The sequence below is a fragment of the Salvelinus namaycush genome, chromosome 12 (assembly GCF_016432855.1).
Source record: "Salvelinus namaycush isolate Seneca chromosome 12, SaNama_1.0, whole genome shotgun sequence".
NCBI lineage: Eukaryota > Metazoa > Chordata > Actinopteri > Salmoniformes > Salmonidae > Salvelinus > Salvelinus namaycush.
This window is the reverse complement of record NC_052318.1, coordinates 26,754,521-26,769,506: the sequence shown is the minus strand read 5'-3', so window position 1 is coordinate 26,769,506 and position 14,986 is coordinate 26,754,521. Positions and strand designations below refer to the sequence as shown.

Sequence of the window (14,986 nt, the reverse complement as noted above, 5' to 3'; positions counted from 1 at the left end):
TACGAGCCTTGTTGGTTAAGCCACAGAAAGAGCTGGCAACCTTCCCACTAGCCATGATTGGCTGAGATAATGAGCAGGCTGGACATGCCGAGAGAGGAGTTCGGATTGGTCTGCCATAGAAGCTTGTCAGTCTGTGTTGGTAATCCTATCAAACGTGGATTTCAAAAAAAATATTGTGTAGTGGAGCTGCATACGTGTGGCTCTCCACTTTCTGGAGGATCAAGTTCTGAAAATCAGCGGAATAAGAGTATGATAGCTAAAGAGATGGAGGAAACACCTGTCTCCGGATTTCATCTTCAAACTAAGGGCAACCGTGGTATGGCATTCCTGACAGGGAGACGCGTCCACGCACGATGATGTATACAGGTAAGATAGCTAGCTAACTTTAGACTAACATTACACGTTTTCTAATTTTGACAGAAAGTGGCTTCATTTTTAGCTAACGTTAGCTGGCTGGCTCCCTACCTGACGTTATTATTCGTTTCCCAGAGCCGTTTGTTGTTCCAGTTAGAGCCTAATGTTAGCTAGTGAACATTGAACATGGTTGATTAGCTCCCAGCACTGTGTCATTGTTGGCACTGTTTATTGTTTAACTAGCTAACGTTGGCTGGCTGGCTCGTTAGCTAGTGTTACGATGTGACGTGTGTACAACACCCGTTGAATATGGCCGGTGTCAGTAAACGTCTGCACAAAAGCGTAATTAAATTGTTGCCAGCAGAGCTGGTTAGGCTGTTTTCATGTTATCCAGAGGTAAACAAATCATCGGCCAGAGCGTGAAGTGTGCACTTCGAGAGCGAAACGAGATGGGTAAGGGTGTGAACGATGCCGAATGGGTGTAGACAAAGGAGAACTCTTCACTAGATAGCAAAACATTCAAAAGGCGATTTTCTCAAAAGTGAGTTTACAAGTTGATCAACTTTCAAAGCAGAATTACTTTCCCATTGTTCCTCAAATGCAGTGTATGATATACCATTTTGTAGCTCGGAGTCTACTTTTATATAATGTAAAAAAACACCACTTCAAATTTTGTTACATAAGACCGAATCCAGGTGGCGAGTCACAAATAAGCATTGAAAAGCAGTAACATGTCGTTCGGAACGTCACCACTAGGTGTCATCGTCAGCATTTGTCTCGAGTAGATTTACTACATTATTTACAGTCAAAGGTCATGTAAACTAACACTTTATGGCAACCTCACAATGAGTGTACGTTACGACACAGGTTAGCTGTTCATTACGACAATGTTTTCTTACAGAAAATGTACATGTATTTGCTATAAATTGCAGCTGCAAATGGCACTGAAAATGTTTATGCAGGCTGTTTTGGTAACGTTAGCTTCTTAACCTGTCTAGCCCCTGCGTTCCGCCAGCGGAACTCCTCCCACATTCCACTGAAAAGGCAGAGCACGAAATTCAAAAAATTCCAAATTCCAATACGGCAAATGAAAGATACACATCTTGTGAATCCAGTCAACATGTCCGATTTTTAAAATGTTTTACAGCGAAAACAGCACGTATATTTATGTTAGCTCACCACCAAATACAAATTAGGACAGACATTTTTCACAGCACAGGTAGCATGCACAAAGCCAACCTAACTAACCAAGAAACAACCAAACTAACCAAGAAACAACTTCATCAGATGACAGTCTTATAACATGTTACACAATAAATCTATGTTTTGTTCGAAAAATGTGCATATTTGAGGTATAAATCAGTTTTACATTGCAGCTACCATCAGAGCTACCGTCAAAAATAGCACCGAAGCAGCCAGAGCAATTATAGAGACCAACCTGTGTTACCTAATTACTCATCATAAAACATTTCTTAAAAATACACAGCGTACAGCAATTGAAAGACACAGATCTTGTGAATCCAGACAATATTTCAGATGTTCTAAGTGTTTTACAGCGAAAACACAATATAACGTTATATTAGCTTAGCACAATAGCAAACATCACAATAGCTCACAATAGCATTGATTCAAGCCAAACATAGCCATTACGTATAAACCACCAAAAGATATTAATTTTTTCACTAACCTTCTCAGAATTCTTCAGATGACAGTCCTGTAACATCATATTACAACATACATATAGAGTTTGTTCGAAAATGTGCATATTTAGCGGCACAAATCGTGTTATACAATGAGAAAAGTAGCAAAGCTGCCAGGAAAATGGCAGGAGAAATCTTTGAAGAGGCGCCTAATCTAATCAGTAACTATTCCAAAACTTGACTAAAAAATACAGGTTGGACAGCAATTGAAAGACAAATTAGTTCTTAATGCAATCGCTGAATTACATTTTTAAAATTATCGTTACTGCGCAATACAGGCTGCGATAACGCAATGCTATACTGCAAGAAATGGCCTCTCATGCATTTTACTTTTAACAACAGAACAATTAATTAAAAGCATAAAGACTGCTTACTATTAGCTGAGCTTCAATCAGAATCTTGGGCAAGGTGTCCTTTCTTCAAAACAATCGTCTTTTGGCTGAAAGATGTCCTCTTGTCCAGTCGAATTAGCCGCTAAACGTTAGCCACCCACTGGAGAGGTGCCCAACAAATGGAAGCGCATGGCATTGAAATCCCAGAAAATCGCAATAAACTGCTATAAACTGCTATAAGTCGGTTTAAATTAACTACCTTATGATGTCTTTAACACCTATAACGAATACAAACATGACTGGAGATATAGAAATACTAAAACGAAAGCGTTTGCAGGACGCCATTCTGATGTCTTCATGCGCCAAGCGCACTGTTGAAAAGAACGGTACTTCCGGTTCCACGTCTAATATAAGTTCCCAGATTGCGCAATCGACTCCATTCAAAGTCTCACCGCTTACTGACATCTAGAGGAAGGCGTATGCAGTGCATGTACCCTCATAGCTTGCATGGGGACTTATAAACTGATCTCAGAACAGGGACCTGATTTTCTGAAATCTCACTCCCTGACAGGAAAAGTGCTGCAGAAGGAGTTCTGTTTCACTCAGAGAAATAATTCAAACGGTTTTAGAAACTAGAGAGTGTTTTCTATCCAATAGTAATAATAATATGCATATTGTACGAGCAAGAATTGAGTACGAGGCCGTTTAAATTGGGAACGATTTTCCCCCAGAGTGTAAATAGCGCCCCCTGTCATATTAACTCATCATGAATGCAAGCCATGGCCTGAATGATAGAGCTGCGACAACTGTCTTGCTTTTTTGCAGATAGCATATTTTGGAAAACTAACTAAATAAGCCCACTGTCTAAAATAATAGGCCCAGACAGTAATCGTGTTATTTTTGTATCATGGACCAGTGTTCACTTTTGCGCCAGTCCAGTGTTAGCATATAAGTAGCACAGATTGCTAGCTAGGCTAACTACCTTGCTGGCTAGATAGCTAAGCTAATGTTAACTAAGTGAGAATGTGATGAAGACCGGGCTGGCTGCTTGGTGAAGTGTACTTTTGATTATTTACATATTCAAATACGCTGACTACGGCAAGCTACTCACCGTCAAATCACCATGCAAACTCTCTCTCACGTTGTTACTTAGGGCTTAATTATGTTCAATGAGCAACTCAGAGCGCCCTCTTCAAGCAACCATTGAACATTTCAAAAAATGACTGCAAATGAGCAGACGTATTTGTTTATTCTATGTGTATAATATCAATGCTTTATCTGTGGAATAAAGACAGATACAAATATTTATGTGAAACGTTAATGTCGGCCGATAATATCTGTCAACCGATTTTTCGGGTCGGGCCAAAGAAACAACGGTGACTAAACTATACTTATCCTTTCGAAGGAATGTGGAGTTGACAAGCTGGGTAAATTTAAAATAGAAACACGCACTCACTTTGGGTGCCGGATGTCTGCGACAGAGCGGTTGAGGGAGATCCTATCGCTGACATAGATGTTGAACCCATTCTCCCTGTAGGCCTGGTCCACCCGGTCAGTGTCGGTCAGAGGAAAGGGCTTACCCTGCTCCCCGTTACCTACACACACACACGCGCAGAGAGAACAGAACAGACATGAGTGCAAAGATAATGTCAACTTAGGTTGAAATGCCTTGGTCCATCCATCTGTTGTCGTGTTCTAGCCAGTAATGATTTGCTTTTCTCTGACAGACAGTGAAAGTACCTGGACTTAGTGTCAGCTAAAATCCCAGTACCTGCTGAATGAACCATAAGGACATTAGAAATGGCTTGCAGTCTGTCGACCACATCAGGTTTAATGGCCTACAGTCGTTGTGCTAGAATCAAAACCTTTGAAAAGCTCATGTTCCTACAAACATATAATGCCTTGTGTGGAATCATTTGTTATTGCAGTATAGTTGTGGGCTTCAAACCTCAAACTAAAAAGGGGAGTGAGTGTGTGCGAGGGATTTCCTGAAGTTCTGTCCTACCAGAGCGAGCAGCATCTCTCCTGATTGCCTCGTAGTCGTGCCAGTCCTTCCTCCGCATGCCGTCCCGCCCCACCTGGGCATCCTTCTGGGGCCTGACGTTTACTCCCTGCAAAAACACACAGGAACAGAGGGTCAAACATCAGGACATACACCCACACACAGAGGGAATCACACACATACAGTACAGAGGGTCAAACGCATCCACGCATGCAGCACACACACCGGGAACAGAGGGTCACATATCAGGACACCTCACTAACCAGCAACCCTTATACCGGAGCCTGTGAGGCTTGATGCTCAAGTAGCTATATTAGTAGGTCTACATCACATTGAGAGCATATTCATAAACATAACCATACAAGGAAATAAACAGTTGTCCATTACCCAACAGCTGAGAACCTTGCAAACACACAACCATTACCAATAGTCATTATGGGATTTTTTTTGCCATCAGTTATAATTAAATGTGAGAGCTGGTCCTTACGTGCTGCAATGCTGGTCAGCATTTTTTAGAGGCTTGAGAACTGTTCTTATGAGAGCAGAAGTGGAAAATGGGAATGAAGGAACACAAGTATGGAAAAACTCATTTGACTTTAACACTAGAACTGGCATAGGCCAAAGGCCACTGACATTTGATTTAGTAAATAATAATAATAATCTCAACAAAAAACGTCCTGCTCCTTCCCTGACTTTTCCTAAATGTTTGTATTTTACATTGCTCATTTGTCACAATTTTGAAATCAAGTATTTAGAGCCTTTTAACCAGTTTTTTTGCACACCTATTCCCAACTTAACCTACCAAGACAATGCGGTGTAGGAAGTTGGTACCCAGCCAGGCGCTAATGCGTCTCTCTCTCTCTCCTTACTGAATGAATCACAGATAGATGAATGGGCGACGAGTTTGTGTTATGCCTATTTATTAGCGTTGGTGTTCATGTTAATAACTTGACCACGCACCTTGCAGGTTGGTACCATTCTCTTACCTTTAACTTTGTAAAAAGAAGCTGTTACAGGACGGTTTTATTTACTATAACTATATCACATTTACTGTAAGGGAAACTAAAACATGCTACGTGTTGCAGTAGGCCTTTAGAATAATGCAAAACATATTCTTGACTATCAAAGTTGATGAGCGAGGGGAAACAAACTACACCAGTCAGACAATATTAAATATCTGCTAAATGCATATAAGGGAAACACTCTGCTTCACAATGTCTCAATTCCATCTCGGTAGGGGAGGAGGGATCACAGTTGGTGTCAGGTAGGATGTCCATCGGCCACGAGGTGAGAGAGCAGTGAGGTTAGCACTGGGTCAGACTAGAGTCAATGGACCGCTCTGAAATAGACAGACACACACGGTCCTTCTTACACATAAGATCTCTAGCAGAAAAGATGAGCTAGGTACAATTCAATCCATCACTTGGGTTTAGCTATGGAAGAACTCAAGGAATTTTGGAGACATAGCAGTAAAAGTACAAAAAAAACTCAGTGCTGCGAAATTCACACAATGGAATGTATAACATTTCATTTCAGGCTTGTATCCCTGTGAGAATATCAATCCCAAGGCTCGCACATGCTCGTTTTCACGTAGGTAGCGCACACACTTCTCTACTCCATTGAAAAACGCATGCAGTGATTTGGTCATTAATCAAAGTCATCGTCCACGGCAGACGTCACAAATTTGGATCACAACACAATAGGGAAATAATTAGCTCAATGGGAGGTTGCAATTAGTGAAACATTGTTCATGCAAATGGAAAGCCTAATTGCATGGATCTCAATGAATTACTCAAATCAGTCTGCTAAGAATATCACTGTGATGAGAAACAAACACACAAATACAACTTTTTGGTATTCGAGGTTGGGGCAGGGTACACCGTATTTGCAATGTATGTATGTATGTAGGCTACTACTATCTAGTCTAGGCCTATTTGTCAAACCGATTATACATCAAAGGCCTACATAAAAGTTTAAACTGTTGGGCAGTGTGTGTGTGTGTGTGGGGGGGGGGGGATTAGTCTATAGTACTGAGTCGTAGTGCTCCTGGTTAGGTTACGTCAGAGCTGTGTACTTATCTATTTGTCAAACAGCTGACATCAATACACCTGGGGGACTGCACACTGGCCTGAGGTCACCACACCTCCACTTTCACCACAATGTCCTTTTCTACATGTTCCCTGGCCAGAGGGAGAGGCATGAGAGGCAAGGCCACTCAAACCCATTGAATGGCAGTAAACACTTAACCAGAGCTGCTAAAAGGTAGAGACACGCTGACAAAAGTAAGCTTCAATTGAACAATCTGGAACAAGATTATTAAAAGGTGCATGCTCTACATTGGTGTCGGATGGAGTGAGTTAGGCCAAGACAACAATGTAACACACTTTTTGAAATCTAAATATGTTGGATCTTAATTTGAGCACCATGTTGCAAGATAACTTTCCTGCAATGCAGAAAATGTAAACCTTGTAGTGTATTTTAGTTTTAAAAGGGCTACTGAAGTTTGTAATTTCCAGTTTGAAATATCAGACTTGATTTTTCCCTTAAGAAAAAATATTTCAACCAATACAAAAATGTCTGAATTCTTATCCACATTTCCTGTTGCTGGAAATGTGATGATTATTTTCCTGCTGTAACAAACTGTCTTTAATTAAGATACTACATCTGTAGTGAAAAGCTCCAGTATGTACAGTATATACCAATATAGATCCAATCCATCATGACATGATTTCACTGCACAGCAAATTACACAGGCTTTATGTTACAGGGTTAGGCCTACATTATGATAGATTGCTTTTATCCTTGTCAGAGGCATTGTATCAGTTTGACCACAGATCAGCTTTGTAAGCAGGTTGATAACAGTAGGCCTAGGCTACATGCAGAACAGACACTTGTTCACTGGCACAAACACCAATTGAAAACACGCAATTAAAAACAATAGATTTGTAGTGAAATACTTCCTTTCTCTTCAAAAGCTTTGCATGTCTCATTGTGTATGCATCTGACGGCCCTACTGCCACTGTATGTTGAGATTTACTTCCTCCTCACAGACACACAGCAAGCAGAGAAAAATAATCTCTGACGGACAGGTAACCTTATTAATCACCAGCTTAGACTCACTGTCACACTTCTGTACTGAGGCAGGCACTGAGATCAAGCCTCAGTTCAAGAGAGCCGCTCTCAAAATGTCACGACGAGAGCCTTTCCCCTCTGCACTGACGAGGACCGACAAGTCGATCTGTGCTTCCTCCTCCTCCTCGGAAGCAAGATTGTGCCTCAGCATTTCCTTTTGATAAAAATTTCAGAACACGGAGTTATGATATTCCACGGAGGCTTTGCTGCTCTAACAAAACCTTTGGAAACAAGACAAGGAGCTTCGGAAAACTTTTCACTGTGTGTGTAGTGACAGATGAGAAACGATAGAGGTGGGGTGGTAGACATATAAAGAGGGAGAGAGGGGGGGGGGGGGAAATAAACAGAGCTGGAAGGAGCGATAAGGCCAAAGAGATAATGAGAGAAAGAGAGAATGGTGGTTTGTGGCCCTCCTATATCCTCTTACTCAGTTGAAGACAGAGCTCCACTGTGGACCTCAGAAGAAAACAAACATGCCAGCAATGGTATATTCATACCCAGAAAATCTGTTGTAACTACTGAATACTAAAGTAAGGGAAATTAAACCAAACATTACATTACCCAACAGCAGTCGGATCCCCTTTTTCACATTAGAGCACATTAGCATTACTCATCCTACTATGCGTGCACTGGCCCAGACTTACTATACAAAGGCATAACAAGCATCCTTTCCACCGCTGAACATCAGCGTGAGGTCCACTACCTTCATAATCAAAACCATCAGAAGACTCCACGCAGGCAGAAACTCGTTTCAACACAGGCTCTTTTCCATTCCATCAGTATTCAAAGCACAGCACAAACACACTAATAGGGCAACGCTCAGACGTATCTCTCGTTCTGCACTCACAGTCTTAATAAGTAACGGTCCATGATGCATTTGCAATCAAGCACAAATTTGGCTAAAAGCAGAGAGAGGTAAAAAACATTGGCCCATTTTACCAGGCTGAGTGATCATTAATTAACTTCAATGTACCATTTTAATGGTCTACTCATCTGATGGCTGTTCCTAGCAAATCGTATCTGTGTGTGGGGAGGAAATATTATGTATAAAGTAAAGTGTGTGTCGACTGCATCCTGTCATTAATCAGTAAATGGGAAGGCAGCAGCAGCCTATAATTTGCAACAGGCAAATAACTAGCAAAACAAAAGACTGGTCAGACATCCAGTCAGACAGACAGAACAGCTTCTTGGCATGGCTGTCAGAGGCTGCTCACTGGATGAGCATCAGAGAGCTGGTCCCAGTGACCTTAGCCAGGTCTGTAAATGGAGAGATTTGAAGATTATGGACCACCCTCTCTGAATCACAATCGAACCTCATTTCCATCCAGCTGTGGTCCATCGTTAATCTCACAAACACCAGATTATGAGTGGCACTGAGGAGGGCTGGGGTTGATATTGCGTCCTCTGCTTGGGCTCTCGTCACACAATAGAACTCAAATCTTTCAGAGTTCCAGATTTTGGATGCAAGAGACAGTCTCATACACGCACATGCAGACGCACACACTCTGGCTCTGGGTTCTCTGGTTGTCCTGCTTCTTGTGGTACGTCATCAAATGGCTACCCAGACTATTTGCATTGCCCCCCCTCCCTCTTCTATGCTGCTGCTACTCACTGTCATTATCTATGCATAGTCACTTTAATAACTCTACCTACATGTACTTATTACATCAACACCGGTGCCCCCGCACATTGACTCTGTACCGGTACCCCCTGTATATAGCCCCGCTATTGTTATTTTACTGATGCTCTTTAATTATTTGTTATTTTTATCTCTTAATTTTTTTTAAGGGCTTTTCTTAAAATTGCATTGTTGGTTAAGGGCTTGTAAGTAAGCATTTCACTGTAAGGTCTACCTGTTGTATTCGGCACATGTGACAAATACAATTTGATCTGATAATGTGATGCTTGGCATGGGACTGGCATTACTGGCTCTCCTAGAGATCTCCAGATGTCTAAACAAACGCACAATCCAGAAAGATGAAGACTAAGCCTCGTCTACCCCCTCAGTTTAGCTCAACTATGAGGAATACAGAACTGTGTTAACTACTTTGGGACAGGGGGGCAGTATTGAGTAGCTTGGATAAAAAGGTGCCCAGAGTAAACTGCCTGCTACTCAGTCCTAAAAGCTAGAATATGCATATAATTAGTAGATTTGGATAGAAGTTTCTAAAACTATTTGAATGAAGTCTGTGAGTATAACAGAACTCATATGGCAGGCAGAAACCTGAGAAAAAATCCAACCAGGAAGTGGGAAATCTGAGGTTTGTAGTTTTTCAACTCTTTGCCTATCCAAGATAGTGGAAATGGGGTCATATTGCACTTCCCAAGGCTTCCACTAGATGTCAACAGTCTTTAGAACCTTGTTTGATGCTTCTACTATAAAGGAGGGTGGAATGAGAGGGGATTGAGTCAGAGGTCTGGCAGAGTGCCACGAGCTGGTCACGCGCATTCACATGAGGTAGCTTTGCATTTCTGAAGACAAAGGAATTCTCCGGTTGGAACATTATTGAATATTTATGATAAAAACATCCTAAAGATTGATTCTATACTTATTTTGACATGTTTCTATGAACTGTAATATGACTTTTCGTCTGAACTTTCGCCTGAACCTGCCAGCGCGTCGTCAGTTTGGATTGTGTACTAAACGCGCGAACAAAACGAGGTATTTGGACATACATGGACTTTATCGAACAAATCAAACATTTATTGTGGAACTGGGATTCCTGGGAGTGCATTCTGATGAAGATCATCAAAGGTAAGTGAATATTTATAATGCTATTACTGACTTTGTTGACTCCACAACATGGCGGATATCTTTTTGGCTTGTTTGGGCTCTGAGCGCTGTACTCAGATTATTGCATGGTGTGCTTTTTCGATAAAGCTTTTTTTAAATCTGACACAGCGGTTGCATTAAGGAGAAGTTTATCTAAAGTTCCATGCATAACACATGTATTTTCATCAACATTTATGATGAGTATTTCTGTAAATTGATGTGGCTCTCTGCAAAATCACCGGATGTTTTGGAAGCAAAACATTACTGAACGTAACGCGCCAATGTAAATTGAGATTTTTGGATATAAATATGAACTTTATCGAACAAAACATACATGTATTGTGTAACATGAAGTCCTATGAGTGTCATCTGATGAAGATCATCAAAGGTTAGTGATTCATTTTATCTCTATTTCTGCTTTTTGTGACTCTTCTCAATGGCTGGAAAAATGGCTGTGTTTTTCTGTGGCTATGTACTGACCTAACATAATCGTTTGGTGTGCTTTCGTCGTAAAGCCTTTTTGAAATCTGACACGTTGGTTGGATTCACAACAGGTGTAGCTTTAATTTTCTGTATTGCATGTGTGATTTCCTGAAAGTTACATTTTTATAATAATTTATTTGAATTTGGCGCTCTGCATTGTCACTGGTGCTTCACATTTTCACGCTAGCGTCCCACATATCCCAGAGAGGTTAAGATGGAGCTCTGAAAGATGGACCACTGTAGTCCTCAATAAAATGTGTAAAGCTGCAGAAGACACCAGTTGGACTACAGACGTGGACACAACTTAATATTTCTCTTCATAGAATGCCTGTCAAACAAAGCTAATGCAAATGCAATCATTAACATTATGCAGAGGTTTTCAAGGCAATAATTACTTTTGTTGAGTTCGGGGCCGTGCTTGCGAGGACGATGGGCAGGTATCTGGTATAGAACGCTTGCCTATCCTTGAGTTGGAATCAAAACTATTGTGTAGGGGAAGAACCTGTATAGCATCCAAATAATTAAAACCGTCTTTGGGAGGTATGGATTAGTAAACAGATTGAGTTCCGCAGCCAGATCCCCCAGGACTGAGAGAAAAAGTGTTATTGGATTATCTTTATTTGGAAGAGAGCTCTTACTACCAGGGGCCTGATAAAATAAGGACTGCCCATGCATTCTCTATGAGGATGGGAATCAGAGAACCGCCGGTCAATACTTGCCTTTCTGTTTCCATAGCACCTGCTGGGTGAGGGCTGAGCTCTGCTTTCCCACATGAAGACGGATCAGACGCAGCACAGTCATGCCCTCCTGAGATACAATCAGCTGCCTCCCCTCAACATTTTCACAGACACAGACTATGGCCTTACGCTATAGTCCTCTCTCAGTGTGTGGCACAGTGAACTTTGACACAAAATGAGGTCAACCGAGCTCAGCCAAGAAGAAAGTGACTGGTGTGAGACTGAGGTTGTTCCAAGCCTACATTCCATAGGCAGGGACCGACAGTGAGGCACTCAGAACCCCCCCTTTAGGTCTTTTCATCCTAGCAAGGCCGCCACACAGCCCCAGCTCCCAGCAGGAGCCATCATGCAGGCCCAGCTGGGCTGTGTCTACAGAGATCCACTGCCACAGCCAGGCCTTCCACAGGCACACTCAGTATCTTGGTTTGTCTCTCTCCCTCTCTCTGTTCCAGTCTGTTGGAAGTGGAAATGAGAATAGGGGTGGGAGGGGTTGTGGCCTTCATACTCCTGAAGGCAAGTCACACTGAAATGCTTGGACACACACAGGGAGCTGGTGAGAGGGAAAGAGCTGGTGTGGTCCTGCATGCCAGGCTGTACACTGACACAGAGGAAGTACAGCAGCTCCAGAGGTCAGTAGATCATATCTAGCACAACACACCTTGCAAAGAGAGCCACCACAATAGAGGATCAAGATTATCTTGATATAACACCAAATGGTTTCAGATGGGCCAAGAGCGATGGAATGAAAGGGACCCCAACTTCCCACCATTTCTACTAAAGCATCATACTGGCAAGTGGCAACTAATGGATATTCTTTCAGTGTACATTCATATAACATTCCTTTTTACAATCAAAAGACCCTCATGCAACATACAGCATACGGCATACTAAAATAATAAGGCGGGTGTGAGTTTGAGTCTTGAGGCAATGAGTCCCTCATTAACAATTTAGTCCTAAAATATCTGCTCAGTGCAACCAAGGAAAATCCCAAGAATGATATTCAAAAAGAAGACTGTTGAGTTGAATTGTCGTAAAGGTTTGGAAGGCCCTAGTCATTTGAAAACACAATATTTCCACTTTACTTATGCAGGTTCCAACTCCTAGTACCACAAACAGGTTTATCTACCTGTTTTTGACTCCCTACAGTATTTACTCTGCTTCACACTGACAGCTATGCCTGCAGTCAGTCCGCCCCATCCTGGCCCTGATCAGAATCTCTCTCCTCTCATCTCCTCCACTGCCCAGCCGACTCAATCCCAGACAGCACTGTGGGACTCAGGTTCTGTGCAAATGCTTTCCCGTTATGCTCATTTGACCACAAGCTTTGTTTCTGTACACGCATGCAGAACAATAACAGACAAGTGAACCGCACACTGCGCCAAAATACTTATTGTAAGTACACACAAAAGCATGTACTCAAAATAATGGGTAGCTAGCTACAGGGGTGCTTGCTGTTAGGTTGGGGCTGGGGCCACCCTAATAAAGGGGTGGGTTTTAAAGCAGCAAGTCTACTGTTACCAGGCTGCAGTACTGTAATATTCTGAGGTCAATTTAACCACAGGTTCAGGTTGGCAGACGCTGCAGGCAATATACACACAGCCAACCCTACCAGACAGCTGTCCCCCTTATCATCTAGTCCCCAGGATATGCTGAAATTACAATATCTGTCAACCGGCCTCTCCACCATCTCTATTATAATTGTATTTCATTTTAATTTAACTACGCAAGTCAGTTAAGAACAAATTCTTATTTTCAATGACGGCCTACCCCGGCCAAACCCTAACGTGGACGACGCTGGGCCAATTGTGCGCCGCCCTATGGGACTCCCAATCACGGCCGGTTGTGATACAGCCTGGACTCGAACTAGGGTCTGTAGTGACACCTCTAGCACAGATGCAGTGCCTTAGACCGCTGCACCCTCGGGAGCCCCAAGGAGGGCACTTCAGACTGGGACAAGAGCATGGTGAGAGAATGGTCTTACAGGATTGTCAGTCAAAAGACATATTGACCAGATATAACCTCTGAACGTTGATCCTTTGCTGACTCAAAGTCTCTTCCCGATGTCTCTTGCTGCACAATTAGGCCCATGTTTTCCCATCACCATATGATCATTAGGCCACAGACAACTGGAAGGCCTACTCATCCTCTTGATGACTGGTCCAGACCACCATGCTGCCAGGTCAGGACCAATTACATTTCAATGTGAGAAATATGCAGTCAGTGTCTAGGGCACAGCCATAACTTACAGCTCTGCTGGATACCGCCATGATCAGAGTATTCTCTGGCACCACCCCAATCCCATCGGAGAGACCTGTTCAAATAAGCTCTGTCCTTATTATCATGTCTGGAGGAGGCAGCAGGGTAATAAAATCAGAGAAATATGGTAAAACATTAACTGCTGCGGCAAGGTAATACTAGCTCTAAGTGCAGTCTGTATGTTCCTACACAGAACCTACTGTGCCCCTGTCATTTCATGGCTTCCTTCCTGCACATCAGCACCAGGCTCTGTCTAAAAAGCCCATTTCAGTCCACTCTCCTCCAGTCCCCTCCATTAAGGCACAAGCATCTCCCGCCGCTATCCTTGCATGCTGAATGGCAGGGACAGTAAGCAGAATTCAGTGTGCGCTCGAGTAACCCATCTCTTCTCCTTTATTCACATGGTGGGCTCCACATCGGCGATGCTGTAATGTGGAGGGACAGATGTGGCTTACGTAACACCCATGAAAATCAGTGTCTCGCTGAGGCTTAATCTTCATGACACCCCACTCTTGATGGACCATCACAAGCCCGCCACTGCGGTGCAGGGCAGGCCATCCTACAGCTGGTCACACTGCAGAAATCAATGAGCAGTTCGCTTAAGAGGAAATCAATGGGAGGATCACTTGCCTGTGTTTGTCTCAAACAGCAAAGTGGAAAAGGAAATTACCACAGAGGTAAATCATAATAATGCATGAATGAGTTTGAATAATTTTTATGTTGAAGCACTGATTTATTTGATTACAAAAGCAGTGCTTCAAACATTTTGCCAACTTTTAACTCATCCAGCAACTGCATGAGTGAACAAGATCATACGTCGACTGTATTTTCCTCATTAACATCCATAACAACATCCATAACAATATCGCACAACCAAGCGCTGAGTAACTCCAAAAAGTTCTTTAATTTGCAATTAGAGAAAGTTGAGAGACTACCAGTGACATGATACTCTTCTCCTTTTTTTAATTGACCTTTATTTAACTAGGCAAGTCAGATAAGAACAAATTCTTATTTACAGTGACGGCCTACTCCGGCCAAATCCCAAAGACGCTGGGCCAATTGTCCACCGCCCTATGGGACTCCCAATCACAGTCGATTGTGATACAGCCTGGAATCGGACCAGGGTCTGTAGTGACGCCTCTAAGGCTCCCGAGTGTGTTTGTGGTAATAAAAAGGTCAGGAGTTTGCACATTTCTAAAATTGGCCTCCAGTGACTG

General features: G+C 42.5%; 1 protein-coding gene across 1 annotated transcript in view; it reads right to left on the bottom strand.

Moving 5' to 3' along the window:
* The window catches only part of LOC120057045 (polypeptide N-acetylgalactosaminyltransferase 10-like), an 88,796-nt gene that overhangs the window by 57,023 nt on the left and 16,787 nt on the right, over positions 1–14,986 (bottom strand). The window contains exons 2-4 of the mRNA XM_039005424.1: positions 11,918–11,950; positions 4,392–4,473; positions 3,843–3,981 (exon numbers count right to left, since the gene is read on the bottom strand). Coding sequence (XP_038861352.1) covers positions 3,843–3,981; positions 4,392–4,473; positions 11,918–11,950 — 254 coding nt within the window. The remainder of the gene's footprint in view (positions 1–3,842; positions 3,982–4,391; positions 4,474–11,917; positions 11,951–14,986) is intronic.